This window comes from Oryzias latipes, chromosome 13 (genome assembly GCF_053564925.1).
Source record: "Oryzias latipes strain Hd-rR chromosome 13, Olatipes_Hd-rR_3.1".
In the NCBI taxonomy this organism is placed as follows: Eukaryota; Metazoa; Chordata; class Actinopteri; order Beloniformes; family Adrianichthyidae; genus Oryzias; species Oryzias latipes.
In genome coordinates, this window is record NC_136249.1 from 7,574,312 (window position 1) to 7,596,368 (window position 22,057).

Below are 22,057 nucleotides of genomic sequence, written 5' to 3' on the forward strand. Positions count from 1 at the left end.
ATATCGGGCACGGCAAATGCCGCCCCCTATGAAGTACCACCCTGGGCGACCGCCCACATCGCCCATATCAAAAACCGCTACTGAGTTCAGAACAACGACTTTTGCATAGATAGTGTCTATGGCCCGAATGTTGACGAATCCACAGATACTTTACCTCACTCTCTGTTCACTCTGACTAAAGCAGTACATGAATGATCTGGGTCTCTGTGACGCTTGGCGCTCATGTCACCCAAACACTAAAGGGTTCACCTTCTTCTCTCCTGTTCATCACTCACACTTTAGTTTAGACTATTTATTAGTCAGTAAATCTATTTTAAAAGATATCAAAAGTTGCAGCATTCATCCAGTCATTATCAGTGATCATGCACCAGTTTCTGTAAATATATTTAGGAAAATATCCCCACCCTCGGGTACATGGAGGTTTAATACATCTCTGTTAAAATAAAAAGAATTTATTGAATTCTTTAAAACAGAGTGGGCAACCTTCTTAAAATTCAACAATAATCCTGACATTTCACCATGTCTTCTTTGGGAAACAGCAAAAGCAGTGATGAGAGGGAAAATCATTTCTTACTCAACTCATAAAAAACACAAAGAGAAAGCGCATTTATTAGAATTAGAAAATAAAATCCAAACTCTGGAGGCTGCTTCTGCACAGGAACACATTCTGGGAGATCTGAAAAAAATAAAAGCTTCAGTTAAATGACATTATCAATAAACAAACACTATTCAAAATAGAAAAGACTTTGACTCGAAAGATTTGAAAACTTAAATAAATCTTGCAAATTTCCAGCTAATAAGCTTAAAAGTAATAAAGAAAAATAAACAATCCCATCAATTATGGACCAGACAGGTAATGTCACAGGTCAAACTTAAGAATATATTTAAAGACTTAAAATATAAAAATGTATGTATACACATCACAGATCCACCCATCAGAACAAAGCAACAACTCATAATGTAATAATAAAAATAATGTAAACCTACCCGTGTTAAATGAAGATTAAATCAAAAACTGGTAACAATTTTATTTTTAGTTATTTTTTAACCAATACTTTTCTTTGTATTCAAATACTATTTGGTTTAAGTTTATTATTTTATGAAGCGGAAAACAGAAAGAGACTAAAAGAATGCAAATCAGTAACTGCTGTGACTTAGGTCAACTCAGAGGAAAGCCCCGCCCCTCCCGTGCATCCCTGTGAACAAAACAAGCGACCAAAGAGGTGCGTCTTTATCGTCACTTTCCGGTAACAAGTTTCAACATAAACAAAACCCCGTTGTTCTGTCACCATAACAGACAGTCGTTTAAAGGGCAGAGGCGCTTTAAAACAACATTTCAATCTAATATTCACGCATTTACGTTAGAAAGGGAGAAAGAAGGAGGAACCAGATAGTAATAGCGGGAACAATAACCTAAATGTAACTGTATAAACACGTAAAACGCCGGCGGTATTGTCCTTTTCTTTTCCATTCAAGATTTAGTTTATTTTTATTTTACTTGTTTTTGTGATCTACTTTGTGCCGCAAGTATTAACAGATTGACAGGATGGAATGTCTCTTCGGTCTGGTGTCCTGTGAAAGACAAAAAGGTACAGAATTGACTTTTTCTCTGCTGGTTTTTTAAATTGTGTTGTTAAAGTTTTGTCGTTACCATGGAGCCCTGAACATTCTTAATACTAAGAACTTTGTGGGACAAATTAGTAGTAATAATTGAAAATAGTAACTCACAAAATCCAAATGTGTGTGCTAAAAAAACCTAATTATTGGCCACAAATTGTTAAATTGAGGGAAAAATGTCTGTCTGTCTGTCATGTCCAGAGCTTAAAATGACTGAACTGTCTGTCTGTCTGTCTTTCTTTGGTCACGCTAACATCACTGATGCTTCTCGAATGAACAAAGGACTGATTGTTTTTCTGACGGAGGAGCTTTTAGTGTCTGATTTTATAGCGTGTGACGTCACTGTGGGCGGGGAGTTCCTATAGGTGTCCCCGTTCCCGGTGCCGTCGACTCGGGTCATCGTTTCGGGGTTTCCCCCGTTCATCCCCACCGAAGCTCTGGAGAAAGAGCTGCAGCGTTTTGGAAAGTTTGCCAGCGGTTTCCGTCGTGTGGGTTTAGGATGCAGGGGTGAGAAGCTGAAGCATGTTCAGTCCTTCCGCAGACAGGTGTTTTCATGTTTCTGAGCTCTTCTGCTCAGACTCTGGACGTGTCCTTCCGCGTGAAGCACGGGTAGCCTGAAGTGCTTTGAGTGCGGGAACGCTGGGCATAAGCGCGCCGCCTGCCCTCACAGGGCGGCTGACGGGCGGCCTGATGAGGCCGCTCCGGCCGCTCAGGTGGAGCAGGGGCTCGCCGCTGCTGACTCGGTGGGTGTGGGGGGACCCTGCCCCTTCTAACTGCTACAGATCCTGGTGAAGGTTGCAGCTCTGGAGCTGCTCAGAGCAGCAATAGTGAGGTTAATGTTAGAGACAACGCTGTTGCTCCTGCCTCAGAGCTTCAGGAGGAGTCTGAAGGTGGTGTGAGTGTCAGTGTGGAGAATGTTGGCGGTATTTCTGACCATTCTAGTGGTGATCAAATGGGCACAGGGGTGACTGGTGAAGGGGTTGAGTGTGCAGATGGACAGTCTGCTGTTACTGATGATTTTTCTGCTGTGATTCCTCCTCCTGTCACCACAGACATGGAGCTGGATTCAGACTCTGACTGTGTCTCTCTGACAGAGTCCCAGATATCATCCGATGACATTTATTCACTTGAGGAAATCAATCACTTCCTAGAAGATTCATTTGGTAGACCGGTTAAAGTGGCTGATTATTTTCCAGATTTAGAAAAATTCATTCTGACGTCACTAACTTTACAGAAATTGGTTGACTTTAATACACTTGACGAGAAGAAACGGTTTAGGTTGAAGAAACATGTCACTACCGTTCGTAAACAGTTGAAGGCTTTGAAGGGTAAAAGCTCCAGAAGGTTGAAAATGAAGAAAAAGATTGAAACGTTGAAGTAGTTATGACTCTGTGTGTGTGGATGATTTTCCTCCTTCACTCCATGTTTACAGTTAAGGCAGCCTCTTTAAATATTAATGGTGGGAGGGATACGGAAAAGAGGGCGATTATTAAAGATGTTTTTGAAGATAAGGCTTTGGATGTTTTGTTTTTACAGGAGACACATAGTGATGTACTGACTGAAGCAGAATAGGCTCTGTGGTGGAGGGGTCAGTCTTTCTTTTCTCATGGTACAGTCCTCTCTGCTGGGGTGGCGGTTCTTTTTTCACCTAGGCTGAGTCTTAATATCTTATCCGTCAGTGAGGTGGCCGCGGGCAGGTTCCTCGCTGTGAGGGTTGAACTGAACGGGTTTAATTTTTGTTTGATTAACTTTTATGCACCTGCAGAAGGTGCTCACAGAATCCCTTTTTTCCTCACTTTAGAGGATTTTTTGAAAAACTGTGATCCAGGGGACGTTATAGTGATGGGCGGTGACTGGAACTGCACATTGGATTTTACTTTAGATAGGACAGGTGCAGAACCTCATTTCCAGTCATCATCGGTTTTATCAAAGATTGTTTCTGACTCTTCTTTGGTTGACGTGTGGCGGCTTAATAATCCCCAAACCAGACAATACACATGGGCCAGGAATGTGGGTGGGAAATTGAGCCTCGCTAGACTGGACAGATTTTATATCACAGACAGCTTTAGAAACAGGGTTTATGGGGTTTCCATTTATCCGGTTGCATTTAGTGATCATCATATGATAACACTAGAATTACACCTTGTTAGAGTTTTTTTGTGAGAAATTTGAGTTTTTTTGGGAGCTTTGGAGATGTAGAAGATCTGAGTTTGTTTCTGTTAGCCAGTGGTGGGAGGTGGGTAAAGCACAAATACGGGTTTTCTGTCAACAGCATACAAGTCATAAGAGTTTCCATCAGTACCTGTGGCATCAGGACACCCAAGGCATGAGACCGATGATCGACTTTGTGGTTGTTTGTAGTCGTATTCGGACGTGTGTCTTGGACCTTTGGGTAAAGAGAGTGGCAGAGCTGCTCAATGATTGTGATGGCGAGTTGGATTCACTGGAGGAGGGCGGAAAGACGTGACAGATCCAAATGTGCTGTGAATTTCTGCTGGGAACATCTGGGTGAGCTCCCCATCAGAGAAGCTTTCAACTCCCACAAAGTTTCAAACAGGTACCGAGGGAGGCTGGGGACATTGAGTCCGGGTGGACCATGCTTTCCGCCTCTGATGTCTCTGCCGTTGTTCAGAGCTGTGGTCACTAGGTCTCTGGTGCTTGTTGCAGTGGTAATCCCAAAACTCAGTGATAGACACCGGAAGTAAGGGATGCTGTCAAGCTGATAAAGGAGTTTACCGGGCCTGGCTGGCTTGTTGGACTCCAGAGGCCGCTGATGGGCCGCTGTCTAAGCAAACTGCAGCCCGGAGTGTTGCAGAGGCAAAAACTGGGTTCTGGGAGGAGTTTGGGGAGGCCATGGATAAGGACTGTTGGTTGGCCTAGAAGAGATTGTGGCAAAGCATCCAGCACTTCAGGAGGGGAAAGCAGTGGTTTTGCAGGCCGCGTTTTCTGAGCAGGTGAGGAGCTGTTGACTTCGACTGGGGACTAGGGGGTGGAGTGCTCCTGCCCCAGGTTGAGGAGCTTAATTAAATACTTTTAGATCTTGTTCACAGGTGAGGAAAGATCGCAGCGTGAGATCGACAGGTGGATCGGCGCGGCATCCGCTGTTATGCGGTAGCTGTACTGGTCCGTTATGGTGAAGAGAGAGCTAAGCCAAAAAGGAAAGCTCTCAATTTACCGGTGGATCTTTGTTTCGATACTCACCTATGGTCATGAGCTATGGGGTCCCGAATGAGTTCCCGAATACAAGCAGCTGAAATGAGCTTCCTCCATAGGGTGGCTGGGCGCTAGATAGAAGGAGGAGCTGGGTCATCTGGAGAGATCTCGGAGTAGGACCGCTGCTCCTCCAAATCCAGAGGAACCAGTTGAAGTGGATCAGGTGTCTATTCCGGATGCCTCCTGGACGCCTCCATGGGGAGGTGTTCCGGGCATGTCCCACTGGGAGGAGGAAAACCCAGAACATACTGGAGATACGTTGTCTCTTGGCTGGCCTGGGAACGCTTCAGGGAGGAGAGGAGCTGGAGGAAGTGGGCGGGGTGAGGGAAGTCTGGGCATCTTTCCTTAGACTGCTGCCCCCGCGACCCGGTCCTGGATGAGTGTAAGAAGATGGATGGAGGACTTACTTAACCAGAATTGTGTGTTTTTTTTTCTCAGTTCCTCTGAAGAGCGTGGAGGTGGAGCTGCAGGTGAAGGACCATGTGGCTACAGTCATCTCCACTCTGAACTACCAGAACAAGGAGGACAAACCCATAGAGGCGCTTTTTGTCTTCCCTCTGCCTGGAGATGCTGCTGTGTGTCATTTCAGTGCTGACATTGGACAGACACACATTGTAGCTGAGCTGAAGGAGAAGCAGCAGGTGATGTGGACAGAAAGCTTCCGTCTCTGTAAAGCAGCTGCAGATCAGTGAACATCACTGACATGTTTGACGTTTGCTGCAGGCTCGTGAGGAGTATGACGATGCACTGAGCTCAGGGCAGCAGGCCTTCCTGTTGGAGGAGAGTGAGCAGAATCCTGATATCTTCTCTCTGAGTGTGGGCAGTCTGCCTCCAGGGGAGAGCGCCTCCATCAGGCTGCAGTATGTCATTGAGCTGGCTGTGGAGGCTGATGGGGCGCTGAGGTTCTGTCTGCCTGCTGTGCTCAACCCTCGCTACCAACCTCAAGGTATGAAAACCTCAAGATTTGTTGTTCAAATAAATATTCAAACAATCTGAATTATTAAAACCCTTTATATAAGACTCATTCTATAGATGAACATGATACTTGATTTAAAATGTGTTATTTTGTAACTTAAATGCTACACTTTGATGGTAGGTAAGCTTATGCAGGTTGTGTTTATTTTTTATGAAGTTGGTTGAAGTTTTGGCTAAAGATGTTGTGGATCCATTTTAGGTCGGTGAATTGTATTGTTTAAAATAAACCAATATCAACTATGAATCATCAACCACAAGTTATGATATGAATCAAATCGTTGTTAAGATGAATTGTCACACCCCTATAATATACATGTATAGTCAAAGAAGATTTTTCAGTTAAGCTATTTTACTTTCTTTGATGTTCTATTTTTTACGTCTAAAACGTAACACTTCTTGGGGTTGTAAAAGCCAGTATCTCACAATTTGTACTATTTTCTTTCACGTTCATTAACACTATTATTTTCTGTTGAACTGCGGTGGAAGCTCTGTTGTTGACACAAGTTAGATTTATCATCAAACAACAATGACCTTGAGGTCATTTTCTCATAGTTCTTAAGATTTCCCAAACTTGGCCCAAGAAACCTCATAAAAACAACACATGTTTACAGTTTTACTTATGAATCTGAACCTCTTAATAGAGTCTGTGTATGTGTGACAAATGTTATGTAAAACCCCTGGGTGTGGGAGAAATGGGAGACATTACCATCAGAAATGACTGAGAGCATTAAATGAGGACCAGACATAGAGCCCCCCCCACCGTCCAGAAGAAGAATAAAGAAAAACACAGAGTAATGAAATGTTTAAAAAAACCCAGATGTTCAAATTATAACCTTTTTAGCCATATCATGTTGGATTTAAATACAAAACTTGAGTGAGGCACTAAAGCGTTCCCCTTTTCTACCTAACATACTCGTGTTTTTGATGCCTCCTGGTCTCTCACCGTGTTTGCAGGTAGTGAAGGTCCTGGAGTCCCGGTGAGCTCAGTTCCAGCCTCTGAGATTCCCTACAGTCTGTCCTTTTCTTCACGAGTGTCCTCTCCTCGTCCAGTTTCCAAAGTAGAGTCCAGCTGTTCTCTGGAGCCTCTTCACTACCTGAACACTGATCACACAGAGGCTGCTGTAAGTAAACAGCTGTGAGAAGTAGTTGTTGCTGAAAAGAAGATACAAAGGTTTCGTCATCTTTGTGTTGTTGGTGTGCAGGTGAAGCTGGCTGCAGGACACAAGTTTGACAGAGATGTAGAGCTGCTGATTTATTACAAAGATGCTCACCAGCCCTCTGCTGTGGTGGAGGCAGGACAGGACTCTGCTCAGCCTGGTGAGTTCAAGTTCACAAACTTCTGTTAGAATAAATACACCATTTCATCACTTGTGTATATTGATCAACAAGCTTCATTCTAAAAGAAATAGTGAATATTCTTTCATTTCTTAGAGCTGTGACGGTGTCGAATTTTTCCTCACCGCGGTGATGAACCACCAGGGGGCGCAGTGTCGCGGTTAACCGCAGCCCCCCCCCCCCCAAAGAAAAAACACAAAATCCCCCGGCGGCCGCATCGAAAATAAATACAATTACAACATACTAGTCTTTATTAACAAACAACAATAACAACTAACAACTACACATCTAACTGGTGAACTAACTATAGGTGTTGTAGATTGACTGTGTGTGAGCGCGAAGCGTCTTGTGTAGGAATAGTAGGAAGGAGCGCACCCGTGTGTTGGGGGGGGGGGGGGTTGATTCTTCTGCAGCAGGCCGCTCTGGAGCTGCACGCAAGTTTCACCTGTGCTCTCTGGTACAGACATCTTCTCAGAATATTATGTATTGCCCAGTAATAAGCAGACTGCAGACACTTCCGGTAGCCGTGAAGCCTAACACCCATGAAGAACGCGGGGCAGGAGGCTCCGCCTTTGTTTATACAGAAACGTAACGTTACGCTGCAAAAATAGTTCCCAAACAAAACATGTAGTGATTTTCATGGAAATCTAACAGCGCGCGTTCATGTTTGGTGTTACGGAGTGAAGGAGGACAGTAATACCCCCCCCCCCCCCCCCCCCCCAACACAAAATTGTTGGCAGCCGTGTCGCGCTCTTATGAACGCACGCAGCTTGTGATGGAAATGAATACAATGAAAATTAACAATTAGAAAGCAGTAAATTTGTCGTATTTCCTTGCGAGACGGAAACTTCTGTTGTAGAATAAAGATGTGTGCTTCTGAAAGCGCGCGCCTGTTTGTGTAACTGTAAAGGGAGCCGCGTGCCACGTGCAGCGCAGAGTCAGACAGTGAGAGCGCGCACGGTGGGAGAAAAGGAGACAACAGTCTGAAAGAAAGAAGGAAAGTCTGAACAAAGGACTAGCAGAAAAGTAAATTATAAGCAAAGATGAATGCGCTTAATGTGTTTATTATAGTTCCAAACACGCACCATATGCAAAAAGTAAAAAAAAAAGTGCGTAAAAAAAGTGCGGTGATGAGGTCATCTCCGCGGTGATGGGGTTATCGTCACAGCCCTATTTCAGCCGTAGACTTTTTGACACCTTTGAAGAAGCTGATAATGTTCTTAGAAACAGTGAAAACACAGATTATTCCTTTTATGGACATATAGGGCCTACAGTGAGGTCAATAAGTATTTGATCACCCTGTGATTTAGCAAGTTCTCCCACTTAGAAAACATGGAGGGGTCTAAAATTTTCATCATAGGTGCATTTCCACATTGAGAGACAGAACCTGGAGAAACATTCAGAAATCACGTTGTACAATTATTTATAACAATTTATTTGTATATTACTGTGACAAATAAGTATTTGATCACTTGATTTAAACAACTTTAATATTTGGTACAGAAACCTTTGTTAACAATTACAGAGGTCAAACGGTTCATGTAGTTCTTCACTAGGTTTCTACACACTGCAGCAGGGATTTTGGCCCACTCCTCCATACAGATCTTATCTAGATCTGTCACTGAGCAACATGGAGTTTCAGCTCCCTCCAAAGATTATCTATTGGATTTAGGTCTGGAGACTGGCTAGGCCACTCCAGAAGCTTGATATGCTTCTTACGGAGCAACGCCTTGGTTTTCTTGGCTGAGTGCTTCGGGTAATTCTCATGCTGAAAGACCCAGCAACGACCCATCTTCAAAGCTCTGACTGAAGTCAGGAGGTTTTTCACAATATCTCACAATACAGAGCCCCGTTCATCCTCTCCTTAAACAGTGCAGTCGTCCTGTCCCCTGTGCAGAAAATCACCCCCAGAGCATGATGCTTCCACCCCCGTGCTTCACTGTAGGTATGGTGTTCTTGGGATGATGCTCCTCCTTCTTCCTCCTCCAAACACGCCGAATGGAGTTAAGACCAAAAAGTTCTATTTTGGTCTCATCTGACCACAAGACTTTCTCCCATGACTCCTCTAGATCATCAAGATGGTCATTGGCAAACTTCAGACGGGCCTTGACATGGGCTGACTTCAGCAGGGAACCTTCCGTGCGATACATGATTTTAAACAATGACGTTTTAATGTATTACTTGCAGTAAATATTGGAAACGGTGGTCCCAGCTCTCTTCAGGTCATTGACCAGCTCCTCCCGTGTAGTCCTGGGCTGATTCTTCACCTTCCTTAGCATCATCGATACCCCACGAGGTGAGATCTTGCGAGGGGCCCCAGTCCAAGGGACATTGACAGTCATCATTATCCTCTTCCATTTTCTGACAGTTGCTCCAACGGTTGTTCTTTTCTCACCAAGCTGCTTGGCAATTGCCCCGTAGCCACTTCCAGGTTTGTGAAGGTCTACAATTTTGTCTCTTGTGTCTTTTGACAGCTCTTTGGTTTTGCCCATGTTGGTAGTTAGATTTCTGACTGATTGTGGGGGGCACAGGTGCCTTTATGTAAGCTAACAACCTCAAACAGGTGCCACTAATTTAGAATCATGAGCAGAGTGGAGTTGGACTATTTAAAAGCAGAACAGCAGGTCTTTGCTGGTTAGAAATCTATCTGAGAATCAAGTGATCAAATACTTATTTGACCCCTCCATGTTTTCTAAGTGGGAGAACCTGCCAAATCACAGGGTGATCAAATACTTATTGACCTCAATGTATATGATGCAAAATTAAATCCTTGACTTGTTAAGTGTGTTGCAATGTTCATTCCGCACTAAAAACAAACCCAATATGGTATTTTGATCCATTCACACATTTCTGAGTATTCCTCTAAAAACCTGCACTCTGACAACCAGCTCACAATTCACAAAAACGAGCAGGTTCTCACATTGTGACATCACAAAGTGAGGAACTGCCCCTTCCAGGAAGAGTCTGTGCTGCCAGCACCGCCATCAGGCTAACACACACTCCCACTTTCTCCGTGAAGCTAGCGGTGATCAGCCAAATGCTTTCCTTTTACGTGCACAACATGAACATCCACGTTTGCAAAAGTTTGGATATTGTTTGGTTTCGTGGGAGAAAGGCAGACGCACTGCCGAGGCTGATTCTAGAATGATGTCATGTAATATGCGGCACCCGCACGAAGCGAAAGGCGGAGCCTCCGGGATTGAGTCGTAATTACTTGCATAACTAATATTTAATAAAAAAATTGTTCTTGCGTTTTCCCAAAGGTAATATATGACCATATATATGGATATAGTTTACTATAAAAGGCTTAAAAAAAGCACAATATAAGCCCTTTAAATATGTTAAAGGGATTCTGGGAGTTTTGGCTGGATGCAATTTGTTTTGGATTCCGAGTGTCAAGTTTTTCTATTTCAAAATATTCTTGCTTTTTACTTGTTTTTCTGACTTGACATAACATTAATTCATATGTTTTTCTCCTGTTCGTTAGGAACACTGATGGGTGATCCAGTGGTGATGGCGAGCTTCTACCCTAACTTTCCTGAGTCGGTGCAGTCTTCCTCGTCTTCCTGTGGAGAGTTTGTGTTCTTACTGGATCGATCAGGCAGCATGGATTTTCCTATGGCTGACATCCATCATCGAACTCGCATCGACAGTGCCAAGGTAGACATTCATGCAGAAAATCTGCCCTTTTCTCTTGAATGACCTGACGTCACGTATTTCCTGTTTCCTCTCTTAAGGAAACTCTCCTGCTCCTCTTGAAGAGTTTACCAATGGGCTGCTATTTCAACATTTACAGTTTTGGTGACCGTTTTGAACACCTCTTCCAGTAAGCTAAATCAAACAAAGTTTGTACTTTGGTTGTAGTGTGTTGTTTGTATGCACGTACACTTTCCATAACAGGAAAAGCCTGAGGTACAGCCAGAAGACCATGAAACAGGCTCTGAAAAAAGTCGAGGAAATGTCGGCTGATCTTGGAGGAACTGACATCCTGGAGCCTCTCCAGCATATTTACAGACAAAGCTGCATCCGTGGTCAACCTAGACAAGTAATACATTTATACATACACACACATATACTGTATGATCTGTATTTCATCATCAAGAAATGTGAAGTTAATCACAGCTTTAGTGCTTTTTCTTACATTCTAGCATCCTCTGCAATCCCTCAATTTAAATTTATGAGATTAAGGATATATATCCTGGTTAGTATTGTAATATACGGAGCCCGTGACCTGACACGGGTAAAAAAGTAATTCATTCCTTCCCACAAAATAATAATCTACATAATAAGTCCTTCATAAACAGGGATGTGAGCAATTCTTACAGCAGATACCTTCACATTTCTGTCTGTGTGTGTCTCATCACATTGCACGGAAGACACGGAGAATGTTTAGAGATCAAATTTATTTATTTTAAAAAAAGCATCGGTAATGACGTCTCCATTGTCTTGGTTCATTCACATACCGGTACGCACTCCGTCCTGCCGCAAAAGCCTCTTTCTGCCACTACATCCGTGTCTCTGTGACCCGCATTATTTCAAGAGGGGAAAGTAAAAACAGGAATCAAACTAGGGAATCTTTTTATTATTTTCTTGATTTAAAATAAGCAAAATATCATAGGATTTAGGAGGCCCGATCTTGCTGCTTCCCCATCCTGCAGCGGCTCTCTGTCTGTCATCCAGCTGTCCGGATGCCGGCGTGGAAAGCAAAGGAGCTCCGCCGCCAGAGCTCGCTATGCCGCTCCGGCGGCAACCAGCCGCCCAGAGTAGCAATCATCTCGCTATAGTCAATGGAAACATCAATGAGGCAATGGCATGACAAATGCCTTAAAACAGAAATCTTATTTACAATGAAGATGCAACCGGAAGCATTTAGGTTTGTTTCCGGTTGAAAATATTGGGTGTGGAAAAGGTCACTTCGTCACCTTTTGTCACCTTTTTTTTCGTGGGAACGAATTGGCGTTTTTTTTACCCATGTCAGTTCACGGGCTCCGTAGTAATGTGACTATACTTGTTAAAAAATCTCATAGGATTTCAAATTTAGAAACAAAAAGTCACAGGGAAGTTTTGAAAATTGAAAAATATGCATCTTTCATTCGATGGAAAAGAAAAAGGGGGAACTTTGTTCTAATTTATTTAAGAACTAAGCAAAACACTACAAACAAGCCTGATCACAAACCTCATCTGCTCATGAAAACTATAGGATGAGCTGCAATTAAAAGTTGAAAACCCCAAAAAAAAACTTGGTTGATCATAAATAAGCTCAACTATCAAGAGGATTTTACCTTTTAACAGGTATCAATATCATTTGCAGAGGTCGGCTTGTTTTGGTTCTGTTGTTGTCTTTAATAATCACAGCACACATAACACAGAAACAGGATTCAGCTGTGAATCACAGATACATTTACTGCGTCTCTTGCTGTGTCTTATCAGCTCACATTGTCAAATCCATCTCTGCACTCCTTAGTTGTTTGTCTTCACTGACGGCGAGGTGAGCAACACTAAGGAGATTCTGGATCTGGTGAAGGAGAACTGTGCTTCTTACAGGTGAGAGCTCAGAAACTCAGACCAGGGGGTATTCCGTAAGCATGTTTAAACTACCCTGACTTTAAGCCTGAACTCTGGCTGAAATCCGCCTGAACTTGCTTACTCTGGGTATGTCGGTTCCAAAAGACTGGATATGAGTTAGCGTAATTACGCTCGACTTGGTAACCCTGGGTTAATGCACGTGCACAGCAGGTACATAAAGACATTCTCAATAGATCGCCAATTTCCAGAGTCACCATGGAAACACGTGGAGAAAAAAAGAAAGCGCTATACTTCAGTGAGACGGAGTCTGAGATTTTCATGACGGCGTATGAAGATTATACGTCCATCAAAAAAGTAATACGGCTGCATCATCAGCAAAAGAAAGAGTTTCTGCTTGGAGTAAAGAACGAACAAAGTAAACGCACGAGTTTCTATCTCATTTCCATTTTCATTGTGACGCATATATTTACACACACACACACACACACACACACACACACACACACACACACACACACACACACACACACACACACCACACACCCACACACACACACACACACACACACACATATATATATATATATATATATATATATATATATATATATATATATATATATATATATATATATATATATATATATATATATATATATAAAAGGGTGCAGTCCCATCCAACTACCGGCCAATAACCTGTCTCTCCACAACATGGAAGCTCATGTCTGGCATCATTGCAACCAAGATAAATAGGCATATGGATCAATTCATGAGCAACACACAGAAGGGCATTGGTAAAGACTCTAGAAGAGCCAAACACCAACTCCTGGTCGACAGAACAGTCGCTCAAGACTGCAAGTCACGACACACCAACCTGTGCACAGCCTGGATTGATTACAAGAAGGCCTATGACTCAATGCCACACACATGGATCACTGAATGCATGGAGCTGTAAAACATCAACAGGACTCTAAGAGCCTTCATAGGAAACTCAATGAAGCTGTGGAAAACCACCCTTGAAGGCAATGGGAAGCCACTTGCACAAGTGTCCATCAAATGTGGGATATACCAAGGTGATGCTCTGTCCCCACTGCTGTTCTGCATAGGTCTGAACCCCCTTAGCCAAATAATCAACAAGACTGGCTATGGATACCGACTCAGAAATGGGGCCAACATCAGTCACCTCCTCTACATGGATGACATCAAGCTATACGCTAAGAGCGAGCGTGACATTGACTCCCTGATCCACACCACCAGGATCTACAGTACTGACATTGGGATGTCATGTGGGCTCGAGAAATGCAGCCGGATGGTGACAAAGAGAGGCAAGGTAGTCCACACAGGAGGGGTCTCACTCGCAGAAGGAACAATAGCAGACATTGAGGACAGTTACAAGTACCTTGGAATTCCGCAGGCAAATGGCAACCTGGAGCAGGCAACAAGGAAAGCTGCAACAGCTAAATACCTCCAACGAGTATGGCAAGTCATGAGAAGCCAGCTCAATGGCAAAAATAAGACCCAGGCAATAAACAGCTATGCACTGCCAGTTATCAGATACCCTGCAGGAATAATAAGATGGCCAAAGGAAGAGATACAGACCACGGATGTTAAAACACAAAAGCTCCTCACCATGCATGGAGGGTTCCATCCCAAATCCAGCACTCTGAGACTGTATGCTAGCCGCAAGGAAGGAGGCTGAGGACTAGTGAGCGTAGAAGCCACTATCCAGGATGAAACATCCAAGATGTATGAGTACATCAATCTCAAGGCCCCAACTGACAGTGTGCTCAGTGAATGTCTCAGGCAATGGAAAGCAGAGGATACAGTGCTGGAGGACAGATCCTCATGGGAGGACAAACCCCTGCATGGGATGTACCACCGGACCATAACTGAAGTGGCTGATATCAAGAAGTCCTACCAATGGCTAGAAAGGGCTGGCCTACAGGACAGCACTGAAGCGCTCATCCTGGCAGCTCAGGAACAAGCCCTGAGCACCAGAGCAGTAGACGCTCAGAACTACCACACCAGACAAGACCCAAGGTGTAGGTTTGTGCAAAGAGGCGCCTGAAACAATCCAGCACATAACTGCAGGGTGTAATATGCTGGCAGGTGAAGCATACATGGAGCGCCACAATTAAGTGGCTGGAATAATATACAGGAACATGTGTGCAGAATATGAACTGGACACCCCAAGGTCAAAATGAGAAACACCTCCGAAGGTGGTAGAGAATGAGAGGGCAAAGATATATATATATATATATATATATATATATATATATATATATATATATATATATATATATATATATATATATATATATATATATATATATATATATATATATATATATATATATATATATATATATATAAAAATTATTGGTAACAAATAATTGAGTTTAATTTGTTCAACCTAATTTCTTACATCTATAAAACTTAATTAGTGTTTATACAACTCAAATATACATATTTATCTAACTAAATGTCACTTTACTCCAATTCAATTAAATGTTTTTACATCTTAATTTCTTGTACTTCTTGATCTCTCTATACAAATATGTCTAAATTTTCTTTGTTTTATAACATTAAAATAAATGATACAGTGTGGATTAACAATATATATCCAGTATTTGGTTACTATGATTGTAACATTAACTTCATTTCTTGCAACTTGATTAAGCACTTGGGGTACTATATAAACTCATGGTCCTCTCCCTCCTTCTCACTCATGGTGCAGAAAGAATTAAACATAACAGGACAAATAACTCGATAAAACACAGTAAAACAACTAAACAGCTAAACACATTTGGTCAAAAAGCCACACTTAAACCCAAATCCGTCCGGACAGGCAAAGGGAATGGTATCCCACAATCCCTTGCAATGCCGATCTAACAGCAGCACCAAAGTTACACCTACTTATTGCATTATTTTGAATGAAAGTAAAATAACTGTCTGATAACTATGTTATTTTTAAGCTGACTTAACTAAAAAAAAAAAAGATTTCTCTTAACTGAAGCAAATAATTAAGTTAGATCAAAGTAAAAAAGTTTCTCTTTCCAACATCCATATGTGGCCTTATCATCCTCTCACGGTGGTAAAAGTATTATCTGAGCTTCTTCATCCACTAAATTATCTTCAAATGGACACGCCATGCTGCTTCACTTCTCTGTAAACAAACTAACCTTCAACTAAACCTGCTCCAGACCAGGTTATGTTTAGAGCATGAGTTGCCATGGCAACTTGACCTACCCTGAAACATACCTCCATTTCTGGAACCGAAAGCTGAGGTTATCAACTTCAACTTCCCTAGCCTCAAACTTACCGTGGGAGCTAGCATAACCTGCTTTCTGGAATCCCCCCCCCCCCCCCCCCCAGATCTTCAGGACCTGTTTTATAAAGAGGCAAACATTTTTTAAATTTGTTTTAATTTCTAGGTGTTTCTCTTTCGGGATTGGTCCAGGAGCCAGCTCTGCTCTCGTCAATGGGATGGCTAAGGAGGGAGGAGGTCATGCCCAGTTCATCACAGACAATGACAGGATGCAACTAAAAGTAAGAATTGATGTTTCTTTACTTTTTGTTTTTAGACAAGCAATCACTGATATCTGATATTGCAATCCTCCCTTCTGTCTGTCAGGCGATGCAGTCTCTGCGGCTTGCTCTGCAGCCGTCTGTGGAGGACATTTCTCTCACGTGGGATTTACCCGCAGGAGTGACCGCCAAAGTCCTCTCTCCAACCATCCAAAACATTTTCCAGGGACAGCGCTCTGTGGTATTTGCTCAGCTCACAGGTCAGGTAGGAGCATCAGTTTGTCACTTCCAAGTAACATTTGGAAAGGCATTTTATGATCAAGCGTTTGGTCTAAACGCTGAGTCTTTGTTTTTCCTGCCTTCCTAGAGCTCAAAGACAGGAGAGGGCTCTTTGACTGTGAAGTACAGCATTGCAGGTCATTCCTGTCAAAACCAACTGTTCCTCAGCCTCAAGCCTGCACCCATGGGTTCCTGCACAGACAGGTGAAACCCCCTGGACATCTTTGAACCTGCTGTCACCTCATGATCTCCAATAGTTAAGTGTTGTTTAGCGGTTGTTTAGCTGTCACACAGCCATGAGAACAGCGTGGTGGTGCTTTAATACCCCCTTGTGCTATCCTGTGGGGGTCATCTGGACCCCCACAAGACGGGTATCGGCTTGTTCAGTGCACCTGTCTTGCTGCCAGAGCTCGCTGAGACCAGAAATTAAGTTACTATGACCCTTGTGCTATCTTGTAGGGTCCAGATGACCCCACTCCCAACGTTAACGTGCCTCTAAGGCACGTTAACGTTGGGAGTGGGGTCATCTGGACCCTACAAGATAGCACAAGGGCTACCAGACTCTTGACTCCCCATCCTCTAATGTTCCATCATCTGATGAAACCACATCAAGATTTATTTATAAAGCCCTTTTCCTACAAAAGTAGGATTATAGATGCTTTACAGACTTAAAACGATTAAAAATGAAGCGGTTAAATAAACAGAATTCCCTCAACCCTCCCGACCCTCCCCAACATAATAAAACATAAAATGATATATGAATAAAACTTAAAATAGAAAAAAGAAATAGAAACCAAAGAGGAAACCAGGCTTTCTGCTGCTTTTATGAGATGATCTAGGAATATTCTTTCTAATACTCTGTTGTTGATTCTCAGTAAAATAGTCTTTCAAAAACATAAATCCTTTTAAAGTCTCTCATTTACGCACAAAACGGACTTGCAGAAATTTTCAGGAAATCTCTGCTCATCCATACAATTTCACTGCAAAGTGTCAACCTGCTGTCAAAGGGTGTGTTCTGGCGAGGACGCGTCTTTGAATTATTGATTTATACCTCATTCAGTTATGGACTGGCTTACAAATGTATTAGAGACACTACTAACCCACAAAAAAGATGACATCAGAAAAGCACACATTCATTTAGTTCTTCCCATGTAAATCTACAGATATATGAAATGTACATGGATGGACTTCTGTTTTTGGTGACTTTGGAATGTAAGTAAAATGCCTATAAACAAAACAGTTTGCCTGGCAACATTTTGAGGCTTTTTTATAAAATGGTGGTGGGTTAAAAGGTTTTCTCGGTTATACAAACTTGTAACTTAAGAAAGGCTAGTTTTTGATGTTTTCTTTATGAAGAATAGCCATTGTTCAGGGGTGTTTTCCTCTTTCTGCAGCCTCACAGTGCACCATCTGGCTGCGTTGACTCTGATTCGCCGGCTGGAGATGGAGGAAAGAGGCTGTGAAGGCGAGCAGAGTGAAGGGGTGAAGAAAAAGCTGGTGGAGGTTAGTGTAGAGTCTGGAGTGAGCAGTGCCTTCACGGCCTTCATCGCTGTGGACAAAAGCAATAACAGAATAATAAAAGGCCCACTAATTACCCAAGAACTTCATGCAGACCGTGAGTGACCCGTCTTAATTTATCAGTCGGTGAAAGTACTTTCGTTTTTTTGTGTCTTTTCTGACATTCTTTGAGTGCTTTAATATTTGTCTCTTCTTCTGTTTCTTCACAAAGTGGTTTTAAAAGGTTCTTTGTTCTTCTTTGGAGATGATGACGATGATCTTTTTGGCGGTAATAACGGTATGCGCTCACAGCCAAACTCATTTCTTGTACTTCAAAAGATAGTTGTCAGAATTCAAGCAAACTGATCATTTGGAATAATCACACTGTGTTAGTTCAGTTGTGAGTTTTTTTGTTGCTTTTTCTTTACAAATGAGATTTGAATTGTTCCTTCTCTTAACAGTTTTCAGGAGGATTTACTCATCTCTAAAAAAAAGGCCCAAAAAAAGCCTTTCATTGAAAAAGTGTGGTAAGTGAAGTCCTGATACTGGAGATATTTACACCTCAACTTTCTGTAAGACCCAACTTTAAAAAATTCCACAAGAAAATATACATTAAAAACAATGCAATAGATCTTACGCAGGGAAATTAAAGGTAGCAGAATGTATTTCTGCACCCATTGCATGCATTGCTACACATTTAACAAAAGAGCAAAAGGTACATCTACAACTATGTACACATGTTGTGTGTATGTACCACTATGTACTCATCTTATTTACTTTTCTACACCAGTTTAGCACAACAACAAAGTCATTAGTTGTATTTCTGTAGACATCTTTTCTATGTGATTGATGGTTTAGTTTCCTGAGCTGATAGTTTCAGGTCGTTCCATATGTGAACCCCTTTAATTGGAATACATCTTTTATTTTTGTTCTGAATTTTGGCAATGAGAAAACCTCAAGACCTTTTAGGTTGTAATGACTCATTTGACCTCTAGGGGGCACTGTGGACTAACTGTCGTAACTTGCTTTTTTAGACTGAAAAAAAAACAAATTAAAACAAAATATAATTCTTTGCTACATTTAAATTTGTTTTAAACATTTCTAAGCAGTAAAAAATACTTTATGTCGACATTTTACAATTTTTAATTTACTTGTTAATTTTTTTGTTTCATTAAGTTCTATTAAGACAGAACTTATAAAACTCATGTACACCAGTTTAAAAAAAAAGAATTCAAATTTTTTATTAATCTTTTTAAAAAAAAAAAAATTTGATAATGAATGCCTTTGTATTTGGACAACAATCAAAACGTTTTAACTTAGATTTTATTGGTAAGAATGCCAATGAATCAGTCCAACATTTATCCACCTTTTAAATCCGACTCGTACGTTTTCCAAACTTATCAGATCCTTTGACATTTCTGTTGCTCCTTCAACAAATACAGAGGATAACAGGAACTTGAAGAACATTAAAACGTGTCAATTAATTGGTGTCGTTTGTTAAACTGAGGAAAAAGGAAGACCTGAGGAATCTGTTTTGGATGAATTTTTATTTTTATGTCAATGATTAAAATCAGCATGTTGTTTCTTGCTTTATTGATTAGTTTTAATCAGTCACCAAATCCTTTAATGATTTATTTCAAATAGTAAAAGTATATGCAGCACATCTATACTTGCATTACCCCTTGTGCTATCTTGTGGGGTCCAGATGACCCCACTGCCAACGTTGGCAATGGGGTCATCTGGACCCCACAAGATAGCACAAGGGTCATAATCACTTCATTTCTGGTCTCACCTGGTTTAAAAGTGAGCGCTGTCTTCTTATCCCAAACATGAGCGAATCACAGAGCTGACTCTCTGATCCCTCGGCACATTTCCTGTGTAAGCTGGTGTTGTTAATAGCCTCTAAAAGTGAAATGATGCTGATTCTCTTTTTTTGAAATATATCTTTTGTTGCCGTTAGCTTGCAGACTACCTGCTTCCAGCCTTAAAAGTGCTGGACGTCCCTCACCGCAGAGCAACGGTAGGCTGTGCATTTGACGGGGGAGCACACCTTTCATGAGGCATCCTCTTGACTTGTTTTGATCTGGCTACACCTCTGCTCTCTTATGAGTCTTAATTCATTCACGTTTAAACACGACGGCACGTCTCTGCATTACGTTTGTTTGTTTGTTTTTTTCATTTGAACTGAATGCAGACTCCAAGCCCCGGTATGAGGATCCACTGCTGCAGCTGGTTTCCCTGCAGGAGGCCTGTGGCCGCTGGCTGCTTGATCCAGCTCTGGCTATTATTCTGGGAAAAAGCAGAGAAGAAGTGAAAAAAGCCAAACCCACAAAGGTTTGTGACACATCTGCATTTAATAATAACAAGTTAAGTGCAGTTAAGCACAAATATGGCATTAGAAAATGATGCTGTCAGTGTTAGTCTCATCTCAGCTGGTTTATGTGAAGCTTCTGCCTTTTCTGATTCTTCAGGTCAGTAAAGCAGCGTGGGCGACCGTTCTGGCTCTGATTTGGCTCCATAGCTCTAAGGTGGAGGCAAAGAAAGAATGGGAGCTTATTGCAGTGAAAGCCGTGTCATGGCTGAAAACGCAGAAAGGTATGACGCAGAAGAAGCAGCGTTTGCTCGGCTGTTTTGGTAAAAGTTCTGCTCTGTCAAATTTCATGTCTTTTTGTGTCCCCCCCCACCCCCCCACCCCCCCACAGTGGCTTCCATGTCCGATTGTGTGGCCGCTGGAAATGCACTTTTGTGTTGCAACGTGCAGACAGACACTCTGGGGCTGTGATGTGTTCACTGAGGTTGTTTTTTTCAGGTTTATGTTCCTGTGTTAAAATCTGCAGGAGTTTGTTTGTTAAGATGCTTTTCTAAAATAAAACCGTTTGGAACATGTTTTTAAAAGAAAAAAAAGTTACTGAGCTGGCAGCTAAATTACTCTACAATAAAAGTAACTATTTGCTTCACTGTGTTTTTAAATGATCAACTGAAATGTGTAAAATAGACATGTACTTGTGTATACACCAGTGGTGGGCAAACTACGGCTCAGGGACTGGGATTAAACTATTTCATCTGTTCTGCAAATCTGGAATAAATGAAGTTGATAATCCTTACGAATTTCAGTCTCCCCTGCTGCAAATGAATTTGTCTTTTAGATGCAGAAAGTTATTCTGCTTTCAGGAGGCGGTGGGAAATCTTTTTGACATTCATGTGTGTTTTATGAGTCAGTCATTTTTCCAATCATTCCAACACCACATGAACGCAGTGTTTGAGGTTTTTCCCTGAAGGACATCAACTTGTTGCTGCACTAAAATGAGGCCAAAGGCCACATTTCTGCCATTAGAAACTCCAAACTGTTCTGTTTTAAAATACATTTGTTCATTTTCAATCCAAATTAGAGCACATTTTCATCCAGGTTCCATGTCATTGCTTTCTTCTAGGGTGGATAGCCAAAACGCTCCACGCCTCTGCGCCTGGACTGGCCCCTCTGTCTAATTTTAAAACCTTTTGTGACCCACAAGCCAAAACGTTTACCCACCGCAGAATACACCTTTCAATATTTATTTCAGAGTGAAAGAAACAAACATTTCAGGAACATAAAAAGCCCTTAAATCCACAGTCTAAAATGAATACATTTTCTGTAAATCTGTAGTTCTTTTCCTCAAAAGTAAACAGTTAAACATCATGAAATGTTAAATGCAGCTAATGAAATCCATTCATCTCTAACAATCTGAGACAAATAGTCTGGAATCTCCACCTGGAAAAGGCCAACTTTTCATCAGGCTGTTCAGGGGGGTATTCCAGGAAGCATGTTTAAACTAGCCTGACTTTAAGCCTGAACTCTGGCTGAAATCCGCCTGAACTTGCTTACTCTGGGTAAGTCGGTTCCAAAAGACCGGATATGAGTTGGCATAATTACGCTCGACTTGGTAACCCTGGGTTAATGCACATGCTCGTCAAATACATAAAGACATTCTCAATGGATCGCCGATTTCTGGAGTCACCATGGAAACGCGTGGTGAAAAAAAGAAAGCGCTATACTTCAGTGAGACGGAGTCTGAGGTTTTAATGACGGCATATGAAGATTATACGCCCA

The 22,057-nt window shown here is 41.9% G+C and overlaps 1 protein-coding gene across 5 annotated transcripts; it reads left to right on the forward strand.

The window, feature by feature from the left end:
- Positions 1–1,246: 1,246 nt before the first annotated feature.
- Positions 1,247–21,075, forward strand: LOC101174937 (von Willebrand factor A domain-containing protein 5A). 5 transcript variants are annotated; one of them, XM_020708464.3, is made up of 20 exons: positions 1,247–1,435; positions 1,529–1,589; positions 5,269–5,471; positions 5,554–5,776; positions 6,760–6,926; positions 7,008–7,122; positions 10,628–10,800; positions 10,878–10,966; positions 11,041–11,185; positions 12,605–12,684; positions 16,101–16,215; positions 16,301–16,459; positions 16,562–16,677; positions 17,868–18,088; positions 18,203–18,268; positions 18,432–18,497; positions 19,931–19,990; positions 20,165–20,304; positions 20,442–20,565; positions 20,673–21,075. In XM_020708464.3, exons 2-20 carry the CDS (start codon positions 1,547–1,549, stop codon positions 20,750–20,752), a joined length of 2,385 nt encoding a protein of 794 aa, XP_020564123.1. In that variant the 5' UTR covers positions 1,247–1,435; positions 1,529–1,546; the 3' UTR covers positions 20,753–21,075. The 5 variants fall into 5 exon arrangements, with proteins under 5 accessions (XP_020564123.1, XP_078785650.1, XP_078785649.1 ...); XM_078929523.1 differs by having other exon boundaries at positions 1,319–1,419; XM_020708462.3 differs by lacking the exons at positions 1,247–1,435; positions 1,529–1,589 and adding an exon at positions 4,964–5,150.
- The last annotated feature ends 982 nt before the right edge of the window (positions 21,076–22,057 follow it).